Source organism: Macrobrachium nipponense, chromosome 35 (genome assembly GCF_015104395.2).
Source record: "Macrobrachium nipponense isolate FS-2020 chromosome 35, ASM1510439v2, whole genome shotgun sequence".
In the NCBI taxonomy this organism is placed as follows: Eukaryota; Metazoa; Arthropoda; class Malacostraca; order Decapoda; family Palaemonidae; genus Macrobrachium; species Macrobrachium nipponense.
In genome coordinates this window covers 34,947,237-34,972,251 of record NC_061096.1, presented here as the reverse complement: position 1 = coordinate 34,972,251, position 25,015 = coordinate 34,947,237, and the positions used below count along the sequence as shown (strand labels likewise).

Sequence of the window (25,015 nt, the reverse complement as noted above, 5' to 3'; positions counted from 1 at the left end):
TTGTCAGTGGCACGCATAGTGGCACCAACAGCGCAAGAGAAGTATGTACTACAATGTAATATAGATTTTCTGTACCGATGTCCCAGTCACGAACTACCATGATGTCATCATCCTAGTGTTAATTGCTTGTATGTCTATCTATCAGCAGATTTAGCTGAAACCAGCAAGAACGTTACTTGTAAGTTTGTCTAAGGTACGATTGCCCGAGATCTGTACGTAATTTCAGCTTTGGATGGTCTTAGCACAAACGTATTATGTTTCTTATCTCGTCCCTGGCAGTAATTGTATGATCCAATTTTTTGCAATTGGAAGTTTCTAATTGTTTTTAAAAAGCCTATTCGCATAAAAATGTATTGAAAATAAAATTTATCAAAATGGTAATTTTCCCATTTTACGCTTTTAAAACAATCTTTTCAAAAGTCTTACTAAAAGAATGGCCAGCAAGCAGAAGATTTAACTATTTCTCCGGTTCTTACCCACCCAACCTCTGTTGCTGCTGAGGTCTGCATCCTGTTATTCCTTAGTACCTTTCTAACTGTCAGGGGGTCAACGGCGGTTTAATGAAATAATATAAAAACATGAGTTCTAAAAGGTTAGATTAAGTTGAAATTATTGTTCTGATAAACAAACCTCACCACCCGCAACCCGCCACTCGCCATGAGACGAAGGTGAAACGTTTGTTGTGGTTACCGTAGAATTTAGCCAAATCGGTTGGTCCATGACAACTCTTGAAACAGAGTTGTCAGGAGAATAATTTTGGTAGATGGTTGCTATCTCGATTACTGTCATCTGTGAGGGAATAGATTTTAGCATATTGATTGATGAATAGTTTTCCTTCTCATATATTCCTCTCTTTAAAATTTTCAGAGTTTTTGTAAGCATTGGCTATCATTGTTAAGAGCATTTTCGATCTCAGTACAGCAGATAGTTCATAGGATATGACGATTAAAAGTCGTTGACAGTAGTGAAATGTGATATGGTACCAGCTGCTTGCTTTGTGAACAACCGACAGTTGGACCCAAATGCAGTAATTGCTCTTTGAGTTTTAGCTATGAAGTATGATAATTTATTGTAGTTATTTCCTTGTCTCCAAAGCTTGCAGGTAATCGTTTACGCCGAAATTGCCCTCTTAGCCGATCAAAAAACTCGAATCAAAATAGTGAACCACAACAATTAGCCAATCACAATGAGACACGTAGCAATCATTAAAAACGTGTAACATACTCGTACATCAGCCTGCTTAGGTATGTGCATCTGCGAGTATCTCCACCTATGGTATGTATTCAGGATGTTATAATTAATACGGGATTTCTTGCGATATTTATTGTTCGTCCGTTCATGAGATTACTATGCCGAGGGCATTCCAAGTGTTTACATCTGAGATTTTCAGCTCTCAGTGTCCTTGTTACATTGTGGTCTCTGTAACAGACACAAGAACAATCCAGAGAGAGGGAGAGAGCTTGACAATCTCTGATAAGTTTCAACGCTTGTTTGTCTGGAATAAAACTGGTTTTGGCGTGTTCTGACAATTGATTTTTCCTACTCCCTGTGCGTTTTATCATATGCATTTTTTATATGCCTGTCAAATATATACCTACTTACATATCTTTGTGGGAGGGTGTACTAGGATACGGTTTGAGTCGCACGGTAAATGTATTCGTTGTAGTATTGAATAATCTTATATGTTGTTAATAGTATTGGATTTATAGTTCTCATAAATTGAAGTTCTTTTAGTCTTATATATATATATATATATATATATATATATATATATATATATATATATATAAGTCATATCACATTACCGTGATTCATATACATATATCGAGCTACAAATGTCCTTTTATATCTAATTCGCTCTACCTCGGAATTAATATATTTTCATATATGTTTAACCAAAGGGGAATTTATTCGGCGATAATAGAATTGCCGGTCGACGGGCACGAACCATCGACATCTTCAATTCCAGGACTGGCAGTGAAGCCTTAGCCCACCCCGCCACCGCAAGAGGATATAAGTTTATGCTGCTTCCCACCTCAAATACCTGCCGCGCTCAGGTATTTTTTAGTTTTGGAGATTCCATCAAACCCACCTCGTCCTCGGTAACGTTGTAGTGCTTTTCCCGCACTTAGTCATTATATAAGTCATATCACATTACCGTGATTCATATACATATATCGAGCTACAAATGTCCTTTGATATCTAATTCGCTCTACCTCGGAATTAATATATTTTCATATATGTTTAACCGAAGGGGAATTTATTCAGCGATAATAGAATTGCCGGCCGACGGGCACGAACCATCGACATCTTCAATTCCAGGACTGGCAGTGAAGCCTTAGCCCACCCCGCCACTGCAAGAGGATATAAATTTATGCCGCCTCCCACCTCAAATACCTGCCACACTCAGGTATTTTTTAGTTTTGGAAACTGCCCCAAACCCACCTCGTTCTCGGTAGCGTTGTAGTGCTTTTGCCTGCACATAGTCATTATATAAGTCATATCACATTACCGTGATTCATATACATATATCGAGCTACAAATGTCCTTTAATATCTAATTCGCTTTACCTTGGAATTAATATATTTTCACATATGTTTAACCGAAGGGGAATTTATTCAGCCTTAGTCCACCCCGCCACCGCAAGAGGATATAAGTTTATGACGCCTCCCACCTCAAATACCTGCCATGCTCAGGTATTTTTTAGTTTTGGAGATTGCATCAAACCCACCTCGTCCTCGGTAGCGTTGTAGTGCTTTTGCCCGCACGTAGTCATAATATAAGTCATATCACATTACCGTGATTCATATACATATATCGAGCTACAAATGTCCTTTAATATCTAATTCGCTCTACCTCGGAATTAATATATTTTCATGTATGTTTAACCGAAGGGGAATTTATTCAGCGATAATAGAATTGCCGGCCGACGGGCACGAACCATCGACATCTTCAATTCCAGGACTTTTGTATAAGTGATAAGTACCTCATAAGTGTTATTGTTTAAGAGGCAAAGACCTATTGACTTATTTTACTTATTTTATGTGTGTTTAAGCTCTATAGACACTTTAGCACATCTGCTTGAATGAAAATATAAAATCATCACTATAAAATCATCACATTTTAAAAAGTCACGAAACGTACTTCGTTTTCACCGGAATATTGTTATTTATTTTCTTGAATGACATTCGAGCGTTTTAATAGATCGGGAGAACTGCATTCCTTGTTATATCTCGTAATTCTAACTTCATTGCAGTTAATCTTTTCTCCTCTTTGACGATATCTTTGCAGGGCAACGTCATTTATTGTCCCTCTGTAACCTTGTCGTGATCCGCTACGTGAGTGTGTTACGCACTGCTTTTGCTCTTGCTCGGTCGCTATTTGTGGTGTTCGCGCTCGAGAGCTGAACCCAGTTCGTCTCGTATTTCCGACACCTCAAATCTAGAACCTTCGGTGGCTTACGAAGTCCAGTGTGACCTTGGAGTGGCATCTCCACGAACGAAACTGGTTGAAAGCAGACATATTTTGTATAAGTTAGTTTCTGGCAATTGCCCTAACAATGGAGGAGTTGAAGAGTGACGAGGAGATGCCAGCTTAGATTTAAGTCTCGTGACCCTCTCGAAAGGACAGCTGAAGAAAGCACTGCATTTTGAGCAATTTAACTCTAGGAGGTTGTTTTTTGTTATGACCTATTTCATTGGAAGAGACTGATTCAGGGGGAAAAACACACGCACGTAGCAAGATTTGTATGATGCAGTTGATGAATCCATTATCTGTTCGTCGGGATGTGACGGTCCATGTATGCAACCTATATTACAAGTTGATTGTGATTGACGGAATGGAGACCGTTTGCTGAATTAATGATTTTTCTCCTGGATCTTCAGTCGTTGGATACGGCATGGCCTGAATTGTATCCACTCCGTGATATAAGGCTTTACGAGGAGCAGGCCAATCTCGATAGAGATAACTGAAAGTGTAAATTAGATCTGTAATGTGTGTTGAGGACTGGAGAGAGCCTAGAGTAGAAAAGCGTTATTTGAGAAACGAATTAGAATTCTTGGAAAGGAACTGAGGGCAGAAGTTTATGTAGACAGTTGATCTTGCCACTGTAAAGGTGGATAAAGGGGAAAGTGGGTGAACTGGGTGAACTGGAAGGGTGTAGTACAGTTCTGACACATCTTGATGTGGTCAAGAGCAGCGTTAAGAAGAATCTCCAAGTTGTTGAGTCTGCAGATAAAGAAGGAACGTTAAGGAAATAAAAAAAGAGAGTTGAAGCTTTGGGGGAATTCAAGATGTAAATATTATGATTTTTGAGAGTGAAGGAGAGTGAGTGGTGCATTGTGCAAGATTATTATTGGCTACATTGTAATTATCATACAGCTTTCACCCTTAATCATGATCTATAAGAGTGAGGACTCAAAGAAGATCACATTAGCAACCTGAGTGTCAGAACCTAATATTTGAAGAGGGTCGCGACCGAGTCTTCTTGTTTTGATAAACCAGCTGCTGAGAGCATCAGGCATTATATACTGAAATGTCATAATAAGATAAAACTAGACTTAGGACGGACATCACGCCACTTTTTGCTTCTATTGTCAAAGGTCACACATAACAAAAATGTCCTGCTCGAGAGAGAGAGAGAATACCCACACACCAAGGAATTAAAGATTGTAACTCTACGGGTAAAAGTGCATACATTGTATGATATTTCAGTGGGGATTGATAAATGCTCTAACCCCCGCGTTACCTTTTTCTACCATTATCAGTTGTAAGTGACCGCCGCTTTGTGATTTTATCAGTTTTACATAATTATTTTCAAGCCAGTCATAGAAAAGCGTAAGGTGCACGTTCATGTCAACAACTGCTGAATGATTATGCAGGCTTTTCCTATCTTTGTATTTATGTATTTTTTTACTGATATTTTTTTTCTACTGATACACAGATTCTATTATCAGTTGGAATGATCTTTTATCTCTTTATACAACTAGTTTTTTTGTTTCTTTTAACAAATTGAAGGTTAAATAGAATAAAGTTAAGGTCGATGACACGGGAAATCAAATGAATCTAGAACCTCTTGACTTGTAGAGGATAGTGTTGATTTCCTTTGGTAGAAATATAAAACTCCAGAAACTGCGTGCTGTGCTTTATTCCTATTCCTTTAGAATTTCTATAACACTGACTAACTTATTTACAGTTTTACAGTTATAGTAAACAAAAGATAAATATCATATGGGTAATGTTACAATAGATTGGATATTTACAGTAGAGTAGTTAAGTTGTTTTCAGATAACAGTATGTACACAAACAACTAAACAAGTAGCGGACATAAACATACCCCTTTCTTTGGCTTTTGACAAATATAAGAAACTAAAATTGATACAACATAAAATAAGGATCAAGTAGGATACATTGTAAACATTAAAATATAAAAACAATAAATTATTCGCCCTTCATCTTTTCTTGCAGACGAGCTGATCTTCTTGGCAATTTAGGCATGTCGCAAATAGGATGATAGATTGTTTGTTCATCATTAACGTTGGTTTCCCTCAATTTACTAGTTTCTTCCATTTCTGGTATTGCCGATGAATCCTGTGTAGTTGGACGGATATGAATTCTATTTCTTCTATAAATTCCTCCTTCTTTCCTTCAATTATATAGGTTCGGTTTCCTTGTGCATGGCTAATGAGCCCTTTTTCCTAACCCTTCTTGTCTGGATTTTGATAATATACAGGTTGCCCCTCGTTTAATGGTGTCATATCTCTTGCAGTTTTATCATAATATTTCTTTATGGATTCTCTCCGGGTTTCCCTTTTTTGAGAAACTGGATGGTCATTGTTCATAATTTCAGGAATTATCGACCGTAATTTACGTCCAAACATCATCTGAGCTGGACTTAAGTTAGAGTCTTGACGTGGTGTATTTCTCAGCTCTAGTAACGCCAAATATTGATCTTTTCCTTCTGCATGCGTCTTCTTCATCATATTTTTTATTATTTTAACTGCCGCTTCAGCCTTCCCATTTCCTTGAGGATGTCCCGGAGATGACATCCTGTGCTCTATACCCCACTCTTTAACAAAAACTTTAAACTGAAACGAGCTGAATTGTGGTCCTCCACCGGACACTAATTGGGTAGGAATACCGTATCTAGCAAACATCTTCTTGATTATCGCTATCACATGATTTGAAGTTGTTGACGTTAGAAACTCTACGTCAGTGAATGAGGAATAATAATCAACAATGACTAGATAATTTCTTCCAACAATCTCAAACAAATCTAATCCAATTTTATTTCAGGGTCTGCCTCCGTCATCAACATCCATCAACGATTATTTCTGGTTTCGAGGTTTATACTGCTGGCAAATGTCACATGAATTGACCATTTGCTTTATTTCTTTCGACATCTCTGGCCAGAATATTGCATCTCTTGCTCGTCGCATCATGCTATCGTAACCAAGATGAGCTACATGAAGTTTCGTTTTGATGGAATTTCGTAGTTTACTAGGAATCAGTATACGAGTTCCCTTTAGAATGATGCCGTCTCGGTAACTCATGGAATCTCTAAAATCGAAGTAAGGCTTTAATACTTCCGGAACTTTGTCTTTGCGATCAAGCCATCCTTCCTTGATTACAGACAATAATTCTTGCAGCTCTTCGTCGTTTGTGGTGGCGTCTCTTACTTCCTTTAAAATTGAATCGGGGTAATTTTTCAGTGAATCTATCATCCTTACCAATGTGTGTCTATTTTCCTCTTTGGGGCAGGCCCTGCTAAGGGTATCGGCTAACAACAGGCTTTTTCCGCTTTTGTACTGATATTCGACGTCGTACCGGTTCAACCTCATCATTAAAACTTGTAAACGCATTGGAGCTTGACTTAATGGCTTTTCGAGGATTGAAGAAAGAGGCTTATGGTCATTATGAACAATGACACGTCGCCCAAAAGTGTACTGGTCAAATCGCTCTAAACCAAAAACCACAGAAAGAACTTCCTTTTCAATCTGAGCCCAGTTACGTTCGTTTCTAGCTAAGGTTCTTGTTGCGTATTCTATTGGACGTCCTTCCTGCATAATGACTGCACCAATACCATCCTTGCTGCTGTCAACCTGTAATACAAGCTCCTTACTTTGATCAAAATAAGCTAGAACTGGTGTACAGGTGACCTTTTCTTTGATCATTGAGAAAGCGCGAGTGCACTCATCATTCCATTCAAACTTTGAGTTCTTTCTTGTCAGCTCTCGGATAGGTTCTAAATCATCAGCCAGATTGGGTAAAAACCTTGATAGATATTGCAACATTCCACAAAACCTCCGAATTCCTGAAATATCGGTAGGGGCAGGCATTTCTTTAATGGCCTTTACCTTATTTTCATCAACCGTCACACCGGATGATGTTAAACGATGTCCCATGAACGCGATTTCCTTTTTTCTATAAACAGATTTCTCTTCATTTAGTTTGATCTTTTTTTCTTGACAACGGTTCTGTAGTGACTGAAGATTTTGTTCGTGATCACGCATTGCGTCGTGTTCCTCATTTCCAAAACCAACGACCACAATATCATCAGCTACACAGTATACACCCCGAAGCCCCTCCAATGCCTCATTTAATTTTCGCTGAAATATTTCACTGCTCACCTTCAGCCGAAAGGTAGACGAGCCCATCGATATCTACCAAAGGGGGTAATCATTGTTGTTAACTTGCTGGATTCTTCATCCAGTCGTATATGCCAAAAAGCCTCTTGAACATCCAGTTTGCTAAATATCTTGGCATGTTTTAGACTTGGCAGTATATATATCCTCCAAAATTGGTAATTTGTAATATTCCCTTTTAAGAGCTTTGTTGAGTGGCTGAGGATCGATACATATTCTTAACTTTCCATTTGTTTTTTGAACGACTGCCATTTGACTAACCCATTCAGTTGGTTCAGTCTCCGGAATTAAAACTCCTCTTTTCACAAGAGAGTGTAACTCTTTTTGAACCTTTGATTTTAATGCAATGGGTAAACGTCGGCACGGTAATATTCTTGCTGGTAATGTAGAATCTACATTAATTTTAACCTCTCCAAGGTCACCAAGGTCGCTCATCTCATGGTCTATGTCAATTTTTGATACAAATGCTTTACCATTGACAAACACGAATCCCATCTCTTGACATGTCTTTGACCCAAGTAAACACATTAGGTCATTTGAAACCACAATGAAGGTTACACCTCTAATTCCATCATTTTTGGGGTTCTTCACATTCAATGTCGTCTCGCCAATGGGCGAAAGCTTGGATTTATTCCACATGGCGAGTTTCACAGATGTTGGTCGCACTTGATCCCTTTTGACATACGTTTGACATATTGCATTCACGTCAGCACCCGTATCCAAATAAAATCTAACCTCGGTATCGTTTACAATTAGTAATGCAGTTAATCTATTTGAATTTTTCATTGCAACCGGTGCCATCCACATGTAATGGTCGTAGCCTTCATCTGCCTCTTCGTTCTTCTCTTTAACAATTTTAACTGTTTTCTGACACACAACCTTGAAATGGTTTCTTCCTTTACATGATTCACAGACTTTTCCCCATGCTGGGCATTTTGATTTTTCCAAACATTCATGCTTTATTACCCACAAAAAACGACACTTCACGGCATACCTGTCCATATTTTTTGAGTCCGTAAAATCCTTATTAAAGGAACCATCTGTAGTTTTGGTTCTCCAATTGTTCACCTTATTAACATTCTCAGAACCAACTTCGCACATCTCTTTAGCACAATTAACGGTTGCTTCATAAGCCAAACATATCTTGACAGCTTTTTCTAAATTTAAGTTTCTTTCTCGAAGTAGCAGCTCCTGTAGTTTCCCTGTCACTGAAAACAATTTTATCCCTTATCATTCGCTCTTTTTCTTGAAAATTACATTTATCGACCTGAACCTTGAGTTCTATCAAAAATGAATTAAATGGCTGTTTGTATGTAATTTTCCAAAACCTGAAGGACTTTAACACTTCACTGGTACGAGGACAACAATACTCTTCAAATCTCCTAATTACATCATCAGGATTATCTTTCTGCTCCTCTGTTTCAAAATTAAACTGGTCAAATATTTCCACCATTTGTGGTCCTGCGCAATGGAGTATAATTGCAACCTTCATTTTCTTGGGTTTAGAACTAGCTCCGCTTGCTGTCATGTAGATGTCCACTTGTCTCCTCCATTTTTTGAAAGCATCACCAAGATTATCATCCAAGGGGTCTAGTGGTGGAGGCAAACGAAACACAGATTCAGCCATTTTCTTCAGGAAAACACGTTTTGTAACAATAGTCGTCTTTCTTTTTTTTTTCTTTTTTTTGGATTCTTTAAATAACCGCTGCCACCATCTTGATTTCCTTTGGTAGAAATATAAAACTCCAGAAACTGCGTGCTGTGCTTTATTCCTATTCCTTTAGAATTTCTATAACACTGACTAACTTATTTACAGTTTTACAGTTATAGTAAACAAAAGATAAATATCATATGAGTAATGTTACAATAAATTGGATATTTACAGTAGAGTAGCTAAGTTGTTTTCAGATAACAGTATGTACACAAACAACTAAACAAGTAGTTAACATAAACAGATAGGACATACTGTAGGTTGGGCGGTCGATAGAAATGAAGTCGCTTAATTATCATTATAATTATTCTGTTGAATAAATTGGCAGAATTCAACGAATTAACCTGATAGACCAAAAAATTAAATAATAATACTAATAATATTTTTGGAAGAAGACCCTCTTTTAAACAATATCTGTTGAATAAAATGGCAGAATCCCGTGAATTAATCTTATATATTATCTCTCCTTTTTTCTTATTACTCGCTTCTCCAGCTCAGTATCGCCGAGCCAGAGAGGCCAGTAATAAGAAAAATGGAAAAAGATAATATGTAAGATTAATTCGCTGAATTCTGCCATTTTATTCAACAGGAATTGTTTAAAAGAGGGTCTTCTTCCAAAATATTATTATTATTATTATTGTTATTGTTATTATTATTATTATTATTATTATTATTATTATTATTATTATTATTATTATTATTATTATTATTATTATTATTATTATTCTTCTTTTGGTCTGTCACACTCGTCCTATTCGACTGGGGGTGGCTCTTATATAGTGTGGTGTTCCGGATTGCACCCTGCCTCCTTTGGAATAGATCACTATTATTATGATTATTATTATTATTATTATTATTATTATTGTGTATGGCTGGAAAGCAGGCCTCCTTTCAAACATGTTTTAAAAAAAAATGGCGGAATTCACAGAATGATTTCATACGAAATTCTTTCAGTTCTCCTTATGAATTGAAAGAATTTTGTATAAAATTAATTCTGTGAATTGTGCCATTATTTTTAATAAAATTTATTATTATTATTATTATTATTATTATTATTATTTTTTATTATTATTATTATTATATTATTATTATTATTATTATTATTATTATTATTATTATTATTTATTTTTTTACTTTGAAGTGAAGGGACAAAACTTTATTCTCATCGTATTTCATCATTTGTCTCCATAAAACATCAAGACTTAGCTACTGGGTTTTCATCTGAGCTCATAGGCAGCACCCATCTCGTGGCCTGTAACTTCATGATTCTCGTAATAGCATATCCAGTCCATCTTCACTGCGTCCACTGCCCACCAGTATAGGAAAATACTGTATCTGCAAAGCTGTTTTTGTCCTTTCCAGTTACACACTTTCAACGCAGTTTGATAATTTGATACAAGTCTTGTCTCACTCTCAGATGCTATTTTTCGCTTACTCGGGGAGTAAGCCTACACACTACTTTGTTGTTCTTGCTGTTGGTCTTGCTTGGGGGTAGGAAAGGTCTATGGAAAAGCCTAAATAGTTCTCAAAAATGCGTTTCGCGTTGAGCTAAGATACAGTAATTTTAGGGTAACATGTTTATGACTTATTTATTAGAATGAAAGTCTAAAATATAATGTGCATGGTAAACAGTGCAGTACAATTATTTTTTCTAATAAAATATAGCGTATTTATTTTAACTTTCGTTAGTGAAACAACGCTCTATCTGACCGTAGATTGTAGCACGCTCTCAGAGTAAGCTAGAGGTCGGATCACGACTTGTTTAATTAAGCATTCATCATTTGAATATAGCGGAATAGCGATTCCTTTACCCTCCCAAAGATTCGTTAGGGGAAGAACCCCAGAAACTTTATATGAATGACTTTTAACTCCTGCCCCCTACCCCCCCAAAAAAAACAATCTTAGAATGTCTGTAGTTCCTGGGAGATAGGACATTAGCAGATGGAGCCTTTATCAATACAAAAAAAAAAAAAAAATAGAATTCAGGTGTTGTGGGCCATGAACTGGGACTAAATTCATCGTCGAACTCAAGAATAAACTTACCGAGTATTAGTTATATATATATATAATATATATATATATATATATATATATATACATACATATCATACATATACATATATATATATACACATATATATTATTGCATATATAGATATATATATATATATATAGATATATAAATATCTATTATACTTATATATACATATAATATATATATACACATATATATATATATATTATATATTAATTTTTAATAATTTAAAAATAAAAAAATTTATTAAATTTATTTAAAATATAATATATATATATATAATACATATATTTTATCATCTGATCATCACAGGACGGAAATTGTGATTATCTTCAGCGATTACCCGGAGAGGGAGAGAGAGAGAGAGAGAGAGAGAGAGAGATAACGCGTTTCATTTCATTATCAAGAACAATAAAAACAAAATGTCTGGGTAAATTTTAAAACAAATATCCCTGTATTCATAGAGAGAGAGAGAGAGAGACGTTTGTAACGGAGTGTCCCGACGTTAAAGAAGCCAACAAGTAAAATTGAGGCTGCTGTCGCGTCTCCAAGGGTTGAACTTTACTCCGTTTTTTATGAGTGAAAACGTCATCGTCTTGGTCTCACCCGACCCTCTTGTTGCCGCCTTGGTGTCTCTGTCGTCATCAAACAGTTATACAAGTCTGGTTAATGGCATGCCATAACTTTTCGCTCAGGCCATGGCGTCTCTCTCTCTCTCTCTCTCTCTCTCTCTCTCTCTCTCTCTATGAATACAGGGATATTTGTTTTGAAATTAACCCAGACATTTTGTTCTTATTGTTCTATTGTTAATAACGAAATGAAACGCATTCTCTCTCTCTCTCTCTCTCTCTCTCTCTCTCTCTCTCTCTCTCTCTCTCTCTCTCTCTTTCCTTATGAATACAGGGATATTTGTTTTAAAATTAACCCAGACATTTTGTTCTAATTGTTCTTCTTGATAATGAAATGAAACGCGTTATATCTCTCTCCGGGTAATCGCTGAAGATGCTCACAATTTTCGTCCTGTGATGATCAGGTGATAGAGTAACATTAGAGATGAATTAAGAAAAAAGCGGCTTTGTTGTTTGTGTATATAACTGGTATTTAATTTGGAATTATGTTTTATATATTTTTTGTTCAGAAGTTACTATAACTAGCCTCTTGTTCTGTGCTAATGTGTACAATCTGTTAATGTTAATACCTCATAAATGTTATGTGCTAATAATTACGAAAGTAGCTTTGATTCTTATGTGGCCATAAATTCATACATGTTCAATTTTCCGTTCATATAATGATCAGTGTTCCACTGGTCTTGCATCAAAATGTGTCACCATAGATTCGTTTTACTAAATCCGCGATATTTGGTGAAAAATCGGTCTGTTATTAAATCAGTATGCTTTATCGGATGGATAATCCATAAACCTTATCGAGCTAAGAACAAATAGAAAATCAGCACATAAAAAAAAGGGCGGGGTGATGGTGGGGAGGAAGGCCTAAGAAAGCGATGGAGCTGCCATTTGGACAAAAAGACCAACGAACAGAGGCCAGTCGCTCTTCTTCATTAGAGCCGAAATCGAGACGCTGACCATTGTATCATTCGCTGAAGGAGAGATACGTCACTGTGTCTATTACGATAAGCCTGTTCCATAGGCTAATCCTGTCTACTACTACTACTACTACTACTACTAATACCACTACTACTACTACTACTACTACTACTACCAGGTGCTAAGAGTTTGTCGTTTGGAAGACTGAGAAACTTCCACTACTACTACTACTACCAGGTGCTAAGAGTTTGTCGTTTGGAAGACTGAGAAACTTCCAGTTCACATAACAAATATTTTACTGTGATGAGACCTTTTTATCTAATAAGGAAACATTATCTTTTCATTTTAGTCACGTGGGATTTCAGATGCTTCATTAAGCGAATGAACTTTTCATCAGCTGATTTCACCCAATTTGTTTGAATGTTCGTGAATGTCAAGCAAACGCTAATATGGCATTTTAGACCAATATATTTAGCTTAATTAAGATTTCCACAAGATTTGAAACCAAATAGACCAAAGTCATGTCATTCCATCAATAAAGAAATGATCTTCCAGTGACCCAGCATGCACGCGACCTTCACTATCAATCAATTGCAACCCTGGACAACGTAAGCTCCATTCGGATGATCGTGAAACTGCCGATGACTGTGTACCTTGAAGAATCCTAGATTCCCACCCGAGCTCTGGACGCTGACGTGAGTGAACTCAGGTGTGCTCTCTGCGTCCGTGTAGCTCATCAGGGGCGTTGGGTCGTTACCTACTCCGGCTCTGCGAAGAAACCTTCTCTTAATGTAGTACGACGTATAAGTGAGGATAATGCATCTAGACCATTGAAGTTCCTGCCGATGTTATTGCTTTTTTTTTTTTAAAGATATCAGTATATTTTCGAATATCTTAATAATTTGATAAATTATAGGAAATGTCAAGGGCAACCATGCAGGGAGTCATTAAGAAAATTAAAATAAAAGTTGTAACGTGATAGAATATTTTCAATAGGCGAATATTGTTTTATTTACATTCTTTGACATTTCAAAGATCACATTTTCAAAAACATTCTCTTCTAAAAAAAAAAAAAATAAAAAATTGACGGTGCGTTAGACCTTCTTAATGGTTCTCACTCGCCACCACGCTCCGTCAGATGACGTAGGTGCGCAGAAGAGGCTTAAAATTGGGGAGCTGTCTGGCTGACCTGTTCTACCTGGACCGAGACCTAGACCTACCTAGAACCAAGGTCTAACTCCACTGAGCGTTGCTGCTTGTAGCCTTGTAACACCAAATATCTCTAAGGTTCCGACAGATGTCTTTACCAACACCACAGCCATACCACACAGCTCCCCCCTAAAAAAACGAGCAGCAGCCCCCCCCCCCCCCCCTCTCTCTCTCTCTCTCTCTCTCTCTCTCTCTCTCTCTCTCTTTCAATTAGGATAACGGCAAAGACAATTTAATCTCATTTCAGTTTCATTCTCGGGGTGCGTCTCAGCAAGATTTAGCAGAGCAAGTCTGTTTAAAGTAGTTATGTAACGAAAAGAATATTCAAGATCAATAACAGGGCCTACAAGAATAAATGATGCCGATGATAATAATAATGAATGATGAATATCAAGTTTTTTTTTTTGCGGTTATAAGTTTTTTAAGCAGGTGGAAAAACTGCAAATTCTGTGCCTCCTTCTGTGCCTTTCCATTCTTATCATATAGTCTTTTCTATTATGAGTAAATAATGGTAGATAATGATGATACGTTGTTATATATATTAACACAGGTATAGGCACAAAATACTTGCTTCGATATATATGCCAGAGATATCTATAAAAACGGTTTAGTGTGAAAGAAAGCATATAATTTCTCGAGTCAACCGAAAGAAAACGAAGACAAAAAAGAAAGCGAACTTACGTGACAGTCGCTCCATTGATCTTAATCCAGTAGGGTTTGAAAGCAGCGCCAGAAACGATTGACGGAGTGGAGGCGGTGCCGAACCACTGGTTTAAACGTTTGTTGTAAACTGCCGTCTCATTGTTGCTCGCTCTGCCGAAAGCTGTTGCAACGGAAGTAGTGATGAGAATGGTCTACAATAGCTAAAAGATGTTAAAGAAACGTTTTAGGCTCTGGCTGCCTGTCTCTACACAGTCTCTCACATAGTTTTGTCTGGAAAGGTGTGTGATATGTAAATAAGTCATATTTTCAAAGAACACTTCGGTTATTAGTGTCGTCCTCACACCGTTTGCATAAAAAAAAAACACACACACACACTCTTGTCAGTTTGGACAACACTTGACAGAAGTCAGCACACATTTGTTTCAAGAATCAGTTCTTGTGTATTTCAGTTAAATGAAAGAGGTCAATAAACAAAGGTTCGAAAAGCATCAAATGGTTGGAAGTCGACAGACACCGTCAAGTTGAATTTATTCTATAGAAAATATTGTTTGCGCAATATAACTATTGTTTCCTTTTTTATAAATTTCGGGAGTATTCCCTTTAAAAGTGTTTCTATATTCAATCACCTGTCATGCATGGCAAGAATCCACATTGCTCCTATAGTAGATTCACATCACCCGTGCATTTGATGTCTAGGCCAGTCCCTTACGACGCTCCTGATTGGCTGTTAATGCTGCCAGTCACAGGGCTGGAAACTCTGTCTCTCTCGAGAGTTCACATAGGCAGGATGCATGCTCCATCTCTCCTGGGGGATACTTTTGAAAGACGTATTCTTCAGGAGAAGTGGAACGTACATCCTGCCCATGTGAACTCTCTCGAGAGACTGAGAGTTTCCAGCCCTATGATTGGCTTATCAACAGCCAATCAGGAGCGTCGTAAGTGACTGGCCTAGACATCAAATGCATGGCTGATGTGAATCTACTATAGCACTGCAGAAACCGACCAGGTGGCCTTCTTACCTATCTGATATTTGAAACTCTGATCGGTCAGCTTGGCAAACAGCACTTGCATGGGGTTCGGTCCCTTGTACTCGAAGACGAACTCGATGTTTGATGCTACGCTGCAGTCGGGCAGGATCTTTACCGTGTGCCAGTCCATTCCATTCACGCGAATAGCTGAAATATATACATAGAGAGAGAGAGACAGAGGGTGAGGGATGGAGAGGAATAGGACGTTTTTGCAAAAGGAGTCCAACCTTACCACCAGTTGCCATGGTCGTGGGGAAATACGGATCAACTATGTTGTGTGGGATGAAGAGGTGATTTGCCTTCATATCTTCATTTGATGGAGCGTAGAATCCCATTCCTCTGACTTGTAAGGGAGCTGAATCATTCCAGACTATAAGTGGATCTTCATCCTGGTGACCAAACCTAATAATATTTGGACAAAGAAATGAATCAGTTCAGTAACGTCATAATAATGTCTACCAGAGACTGCACATTCGTAAATCAGTCTAACAGTGTCATAATAACGACTACCAGAGACTGCAAATAGGTTAATAAAAGTAACGATATCATAATAAGGATTACCAGAGACTGCAAATAAGTTAATAAATGTAACGATGTCATAATAAGGATTACCAGAGACTGCATATTATTTAATAAATGTATTTGTCATAATAAGGATTACCAGAGACTGCAAGTAAGTTAATAAATGTAACAATGTCATAATAAGGACTACCAGAGACTGCAAATTCGTTAATCAATCTAACAGTGTCATAATAAGGATTACCAGAGACTGCAAATAAGTTCTGAAGGATCTCTCGGTTACAAATTCTCACTGATGATGAAAACAATATGAACTGTTGATTAAATACATATACAAAGAAATCACCAATTAATTGGCACCCTAGGAATACAGCAAATGAGCAATTATTTAACCTCCATATAATAGATTTCAATGTGTATATGGTATTTAGCTCATTTGATAAAATAACCATTAAAAGGTCGCGTTCAAAATAACACTGTCTGGTATGGGGTTCAGAAGCAGTCTTTCCGAGGCAAAAGATAGGATATATAGGGCTTATTAATCAAAGTAGGAATGATTATTTTCTGGAAACGTTTATACTTCAATAGGATAACCATAAACTAAGAAACAAAGCATCACTATTTTCCACATCAAAGCAAGACCAATACGAACGTTATAGTTCCGTTGCACCACCCAAGTGAGAAGTTCTGGAAGTTGCCAGTGATAATCCCAGGAGAAGAAATGGTCACAAGTACGGCTCCATTTTTTTTAAGAGTAGTTGCCGTATTTGAGGTGTGTCCAACTCCTAAAATGGACGGGATTATGATTATCCCTTTGTGATGTTTTCATTTGGTTTTGTCAGCATCCGAAAAAATGAGGTAATGTCTCTCAGGAAGTACGTCATGAGTTACCAATGAGCTTTATATTTGTTATGACCATATTTAAGTTATGAACTATTCAGACCAGAACCAGCGACATAGTAAATGAATTTATTGTCTCTCAAAGGAAACAAAATGGTTGTAGATGAATTTCATCTGTATTGACTTCAGATAGATGATATAGTAAGAAAATTGCTTTGAACACTTACGTAACTGGTAGTAAGCCATAGTCGGTCGATGATCAATGGTATCAGTAAGGACTATGTAAAGGTCAGGATTCGAATTAACCGTAATGTTCACCTCGCACATTTCATTGACAATCTTTTTGTACAGCGGAGTCCATGTAAAACCACTGAAACCTGCCAACAGGAGGAAAAGTTCCTTTATCTATTGCCCATGGTTCATGACGAAGTTACACACAAGATAGCTTATATTAGGCATGTCCGTGTTTAGAAATATTTACATAGAGCCTGCGAGACTGGGTGTCTATGAGCAAAGCTACCTGGCATACTGTAATCCCCTTGTCGGTATACGTGCCTTCCAAAATCTCAAGGGGAAGATGCAAGCGTTTTATTTTGACTGAGCCAGACTAAAAGTAGGTTTGTTTTTAGGAAGAACTAAGGTTTTTAGATTAAAGTCGAGTGCCGCTATTTTCGAACACTTATTTCCTCTACATCGAATATAATAAATAAAGCGGGAAGATATCGCTGAACACTTCTTCAGATTATCAACATTCGCATCTACTTAACTAACAAGTAAAATAATGCACCTGAAAAGTTTCTTACATTGAGAGACTATACATAAGATATCTTAGCAGTTTTTTCTTTATTAATTATGGCTGAAAAAAAGTAACATAAATAACCAAAACTTACTTATCTTGTGAATGCACAGCGCAGAGTTATAGGCCCAAGACTGGTTATAGATACAGCTACAAATTCCTGGAGACACTGAAGTACTTGCTGTACAATAACTGTAATCGACGTTCACTTGACACTGATCATCGTTCGTACAACTCTCGTTTAAAGAACGCGCTGAAAGAGACAAGAAGACGAATTTAAACCAAAAAAAGACAATTTGCAAGTTACGTTTACAGTATTCTCATGACAGAATTCCCATATAAGCTCAAGAATTCACCGTAATGTTCCAAAACATTAGCTATTGATTTTATTTACTACGTTTATTTGGACATTTGAAGAGTTACAATGGATTCCTAAATGAATCATTTCTGAATCACGTTTTCATTTCAAGCACACAAAACACAGGCAGTGTTGTTAAAATTCCTGGTTGAACTTTACATATCCTAACCTAACCTAAAACGCACGTTTACCTTCAAAGTGTACTGTAACAGATGCTGTCTGTCAGGGCAGGTATTCAACGTGGGCTTATCTAGGAAGAAATGCAGTGTTCAGGTAGAGTTTGAAAATGCAGCTGTTCAACTTTGGCTCGTCTAGAAATAGTTTTGCTGGTATGTTTTCTAATATGTGGTCTACAGATTGTTAGCATAACTGTGTTTGCTGGAAAAGCCTACTGCGACAAATGAGAGTGAAAAATAAAGAAAATGAAGAAATGAGAAACAAATAAGATATGAAAAAAAGGCTGGGTGAAAAAGAAACCTTTATAATTTCTCGTTGCCCACCACTAAACCGATCTCCATCTGACTGCTTAATGTAATCAACACATGAAATCTAGAAAGAACGATTTTGCAGAATATAATGAAATTAGGAGAGTCACGATTAAAAAATGTAAGGGATGTCTCTACAGTAAAAATAACCACTTTCATGTGTCCACTGAAGGTTGTGGAAATGGAAATTTGTATTAGTAACAAATATTTCTAGCAGAATAGCAAAAATGGAGTGATTAATCTTAATAATCCCGAAGGGTCAACTCACCACAATTAGCAGCACACTTTCCTTCCTGAGTGCAAGAGGCCTTGTCCTGGAAAATAGAGTGGTCCTCCTGCTGTTGACATAATTAGAAGTTTCATTTTTCTGTTTTGAGAAATTGTATTTAATTCTGAATTATGCACATTTAATTTTATTTGTAATCAAACATGTGATCTACATCAAGCAACAGCATTGTAAAGAAGTGTCATCAAAATTCGTTATTTATTATAAAAATACATTAACAATTAAGGCCCGGAGGATGATATACAAACTTATCAACTTTATTTAAATGTGTTGTTTAATTCATCGGATATATTTACCACAATATCCAAAAACTTTTTTTTTAAGCTTACCAGATCCAAAACTTCATAGTATCGCCATGATGTGTCATTTTTATTTAGCTGCAATGTGTCGTTTTCACATATGGAAGATGAAAGAAGTTCACAAGAATTTTCCAGTTTCTGTAATCAAAGTCAAGAACCTGGTGCTAGTTCAGAGTGTTTACATATGGATTATGTAGGACCTGATCCGAAAAAAGTCAAGTAACTAGCGTTCGTTTTCTAAATGATGCACCTCTGAAGAAATAGTTATTCCTTTATCCTTTGCGCAAAAATCGTAGGAAATGTAATACTCTTTAATGCGCATCACAAAGTTAAAAAAGGAACTACATTTAGTCCGTGAGTTTCAGCGTAGTCTTATTTTTAGTATTTAAATCATGATTAATGCTTTCAAATAAAGTCTTGATTCAGTAAGTGCTTTATCTCACCGCGCGTGTTATGTTGATTGTACCTTGTATTCTTTATTGTATCTTTTTTATTCAAAACATGTCATGTCATCTAATCTGAAAATTATTAATTTATAAAACACGAAATAAATACGATTACTCACATTGAAATTAAAGCCCTTGCATGTTTCACTTTCCTTGTTGTTGTGGTCATGGCAAGCCATTATGCAGGAAACTGGTCCGTGGTCTGCCGAGGTCATTTTAATGACGTCACTGTTGAGACGACCAACCCTCCAATGGGAACTTGCAAAGGTACCACAGGTCACATTTGCTGTTATTGCTGCCAACCATAGCAGGCAATAACCCAGGTGTAGACTCTGGTGGTACCATTCGGAGTGGCGGCGCCTACAGATTCTAGTCATAGGCCTGTTTCCAAAATAGACAGAAAGAAATAGATGTCTACTTATCTAAAATTACGCGTTGTTTTCAGATCGTTCGTGTTTTTAACATTTTGGAAATATTAGATAACCGTGTGTGTCCTCATGGGTTTATGCTGATGTTGATTTTTCAGGAAGAGAAAATTATTATTATTATTATTAATATGCTTCCTTTATCTTCCTAATCGTTCTGTCTACGCTCTCTACTTGAATACCACCATATCCTTCCTGGCTTACTTTATAATATTTTTCTTTAATCCTAAAGTAATCTATCGCTACTTTCCCCTTTAGCAATAGACAATAATTCTTCTTACCCGTTTCTTCGGGATTTTCTTCCTTCTTGGGAAGGAATATTCCCACTTGTGCACCCTGAAGTGACAAACAAATAGCGAATATAAGGGACATTATATTCTCAATATTGCGCATCTATGAGTGTCAGACTTGAAGTCACGGGGAGAAATAAGCTAACATAATCCAAGGGATAAAATGAAAGTCTAGGTAGAGGATTTCAAAAGTGAAGATAAAGCAACCAGGGAACGTAGGAATTAAAATTACAATAAGGCAAAATCAACACGCTCACTGCTGTACTCAAATATTCGGAAAAAACAACTACGCATATAAAATGAGCGATTTCTGAGTAGAGCCAGGAATGATATACACACAGAACACTATGCATATTAATGCGAATTTTGGTTCAGCCATTCAGTGAGACTATTCTCGATCACATTTTTATTGCCTTTATGAATTTTACTTTGGGCTTTGAGAAGTTGGGCAATTATGAAATTGTTCACCGTGTAGATTTTCCCCGAATATTAAGTCTTCCGTCGACGAACCTTCTATAGAAGATAAGTTCAAAAGATCTTGGACATTACAGTTCGTGACAGCGCCTGAATGCTAATTGGTGTCTGGACCAAAAAGCTTCATATGAATGTCGTAGGTATACTATTTCTGCGAGGAATTAAGTATATCTTAGTGAGGAATTGCCTGTCAAAATTGGTATTCGTGAACTCGGAAGCCTGTCAGTCGTACCAGCACGCTAAAGAGAGGAATTAAAAATTTAAGGTTCACCGGTCAAGATGGTGGTGGTCAGATGCGCGAAGACATGCAAAGATAATCTAATCGAAGCCATTTATCATTTTTTTTTTACCCGCCCACCCTGCGTTTGGAAAACAGGCTGATTTGCGTTCAAAAAGTTTTCGTAATATTCATCATGATTTAGTTTCTTTTCTCCTTGCAGGCTTTTATCGAACAGTAATGGTGACAACTGACTGAATAATCATGATAACTATCAAAGTTAAGGACGGATAAAGAAAGATACATACGACTATGAGTCACGTCATGGAATAGAATGAAGAAGAAGAAGAAAAAAAAGGCATGCACAAAAAATGTCAGAACTAAAGACTCATGCTATACCGTTGGTACTAGAAACAGATTTTCATTCATTTGTCAATTGTTCACAGGTGTGCAACATAAGCTATGGCTTTATGATAAGTGATCGTTATTAAACTCTTGTGTGTCGTTGACATTACGATAAACATATAAATTTTCATAAAATTTTCATCATTGTTATCAAGCGAACAACCGGCTTTAATACAAAATGTAATTGTATGCCCACTCTATACAATGAAAATATAATAATAATTCGACAACTTTTAAAAAATTTCCTTAAGAAAAATATAATCCACATGAAAGGGAGATACCCATTGCTGTCAGTAGCCATTGCCCATACCCATCAATCACGCCTTGATCAAGGCAATGAAGAATCAAATATAGTTCCTATTTGGGCGTCTAAGTTGAAGTAACGTAGAATCCTGACAAATGATATTTATAATTTTTTTTATTGTTGACGCTCTTATACATTTTTGTCACGTCCGATCAGATCTTTTAAATGCACAGGCCAGTGTGAATACGTCTTAAAGAATGGGAGGTTTTAAAAGTTAGAGATAACAGAGGGAGAAGGAAAATTTCAAAGTTTGGCTACAGAATAAAAGAAGCGGTCTGTCTGTAAACGGTTCAGTCGGAGGATGTTTATGTGGGAAGAAGTGGCTTGGCGGGTAATTTAGAACCCTAGTTCGAATAATCCCAGAGGGCGGCTTCGCCAAGGGTTTCGATCTCCGTGATGTCAGCTCGCAAGCTATCTCGTTACGCAACCCATTTTCATTCGTTTTGTTTGTTTGTATGGTGTTTTCACGTTGCATGGAACCAGTGGTTATTCAGCAATGGGACCAACGGCTTAACGTGACTTCCGAACCAATTTTATCACCAGAAATACACATCTCTCATTCTTTAATGAAATGACCGAGAATCGAACTTGCGGCCACCGAGGTGGCAGGCCAAGACCATACCGATCACGCCACTGAGGCGCTTTCATTCGTTCCAGCGTGTTTTTCGCCTCAAACACGTCTTGTAAATTTCGACCTTCCTGAGCAATTATATCAGGACCCTTCTTATCAAAAATACATATTGATAAGAACGCTTTACATGTTGTAAATAACTATATATGACAGAGCAGTTCATATAGACGACTAAGAAGCTATTTCGGGAAGATCCTATCAAGCAGGAAAAATTCAATGGTTACTTTTAATCTCAGCAGGAGAAAAATTATTCTCTAACAAGCAATTTACTATCCAGCGCTCGCTTTCTTATTTGTTCTAATCAAAATAAACTTATACATCAAAATTAATACTGAAATTAAAATGACCCATCCTTAATGCCCATTGTAAGGATATGTTCAAGTGCTTCGTGTTATCCTCGGAATCAACACACCTAAAAAAATTGTACCTTTCAGAATTCTGCTGGTTCCTTTAAAATAAGTACCTAAATAATTGTTATAGATTAAAAAGACAGGTGAGTCGCACAGTACCTTTACAAACAAGCTATGCAGACGGTCAGAAGGTCGGTTCCCTGTGCCTTCCGAATGTCAGTGCCCCGTCTTACTTGAGACTAGGTCAAGCCACAAATGACGACTGCAAACCTTGCGTCGAATGCCTATACTCCCTAGGAGCAGCGCGCAGAAGGATCAATATCAATTCTTTATAATTCTACGAAGCAAAGTTGTTTGCAGATATCTAAGACAAACTTGGCTTCGTACTCAGGAAGAGGAACTGCTTTGGATGGTTGCTTAGCTATCTGCTGTAGATGATTTCGTAGGTCCTGATTCATAATCACACACTGACGTCGTATGTTTATTGATTCTTGCCCTCGGTCCTTTTCATTATAGCAGATTAGATTTTATAATTCTTTTGCTGAAAAATTATGGAGAGAAGGGCAGTCGTAAATACTCCAGCAGGAAAATCATAAAAAATTGAAATACAAGGATGATTTATATAACGCACAATATTTGGACCATATACCCAGCCGTTTTTGACAAGGTACCAACAGTACTCCAAAGAAGCCTCACAATTATGTGAGACGTGGAGACTGAAGGGTAAAAAGACAACGGTCATAGCTTGTCGGTCTTAAGAAGAAAAAAAAAAAAACTCCAGCTCAAAGGCAGAGAAGTCAGAAGTTATAGAAAATAAGAGAAGAGGAGAAACAAGCGAAAGTTAGAGGAAGAAATGGTGTAATACAACAGCAAACAAGTACTTTAGGAAACTGAGTATGGTGATCGTAAACTAAACTTGCGAAAAAGGGAGGAAAAGTGGAAATCATGGCGTGTGAGATTACGGTACAGCGGGAAATATGATTCTTGAATAAAACTATTTGATACTTTGATCATTCTTATTATTTTTGTCAATGTTGTAATCTAAGGAAGGATAAAGGAAAACGCGGCGAAAGACTTCTGAGGGACACAGTACAGAATCGTGAAAGGCTCGCTTGAACGAACGCATGACACCTACTACGCCTTACTGAGAGCCAATAGCTGAACCAGGTGTTGCATCTGGCCAATTAGAAAAATATAATAAGGAAACCCCATAAAGACTGCATGGGAGAGAGTAATAGATATATGCAAGAAGTACGGAATTAATGTAAAACAGTAAAACAATTTACAGAACTATAGAGCTTAACAATGAAATGAAAGGAAATTGAAAACACTATAGATATCAAAACTAAAGCGACTGATCTGAGGTTCCCAGTAATAATGACGAAGACCAGACTAAACATGTGGGAGCTAAGATATAAATATAAAGGGAACATTTAGGATTTGAGCTGTGGCTTCTATGACGAAGAAGAGGATTAAACAAAATACACTACGGTTGCAAAAGTCTTGGTATGTGGACATTCGAAACTTTCAAGGTGAAGGATCCATAAAACCTTATTAAAGAAGTAGAAAGCGCCATAACGAAGCCGAAGGAAATAAGAAATATATAGATTAACAAAGTGGTATCAAGGTAGATTATAGATAACGTTCCCCGATTTGGAGGCTGTGAAGATAGCATCCAAGAAAAGGGACATATTATCTTCATCATCTTCATTATCTCGTACAGATAAGTTCAGATATTTCTGTTTCCTTCCAACAGGAATTAGATAACGAGCCCACACATCAGATGTTTACCCAAATTCTCAATATTATTCTTAATTTCTAAAATACTGTGCTAAATAAAGTTATGACTCAGTCCTTCATATAAGATGTATTTTTAAAATAAAGTTCAAATGAAGTAAGAAATAAGTGTATCATACCAGTCAGTCTATAATTTTCATTTTGTATAGTTTTTAAATGTCAAGTCTCTCTCTCTCTCTCTCTCTTCTCTCTCTCTCTCTCTCTCTCTCTCTCTCTCTGTATACACACATAGGTATATCTATATAATACATATTATATAT

At 36.9% G+C, this 25,015-nt stretch overlaps 1 protein-coding gene across 2 annotated transcripts; it reads right to left on the bottom strand.

Annotated features, from left to right (window-relative positions):
* Positions 1–13,385: 13,385 nt before the first annotated feature.
* LOC135208596 (uncharacterized) lies at positions 13,386–24,919 on the bottom strand. 2 transcript variants are annotated; one of them, XM_064240951.1, is made up of 11 exons: positions 23,118–24,919; positions 19,982–20,243; positions 19,447–19,554; positions 19,100–19,169; positions 18,083–18,241; positions 17,420–17,569; positions 17,005–17,137; positions 16,066–16,235; positions 15,825–15,980; positions 14,824–14,965; positions 13,386–13,713 (listed from the first exon to the last, which is right to left on the bottom strand). In XM_064240951.1, the coding sequence occupies exons 2-11, from the start codon at positions 20,237–20,239 to the stop codon at positions 13,521–13,523; spliced, it is 1,539 nt and encodes a 512-aa protein (XP_064097021.1). In that variant the 5' UTR covers positions 20,240–20,243; positions 23,118–24,919; the 3' UTR covers positions 13,386–13,520. The 2 variants fall into 2 exon arrangements, with proteins under 2 accessions (XP_064097021.1, XP_064097022.1); XM_064240952.1 differs by having other exon boundaries at positions 13,386–13,701.
* Positions 24,920–25,015: the final 96 nt, after the last annotated feature.

Bases quoted from the DNA above. Each gene is read 5' to 3' on its own strand.
- LOC135208596 (XM_064240951.1), bottom strand. From the start codon at position 20,239: ATGACTAGAATCTGTAGGCGCCGCCACTCCGAATGGTACCACCAGAGT. The intron at 19,555-19,981 runs GTGAGTAATCGT...CTTTGATTACAG, and splicing joins GCAAGGGCTTTAATTTCAAT to AAACTGGAAAATTCTTGTGA. The intron at 16,236-17,004 runs GTTCGTATTGGT...AAATATTATTAG, and splicing joins TGGTGCAACGGAACTATAAC to GTTTGGTCACCAGGATGAAG.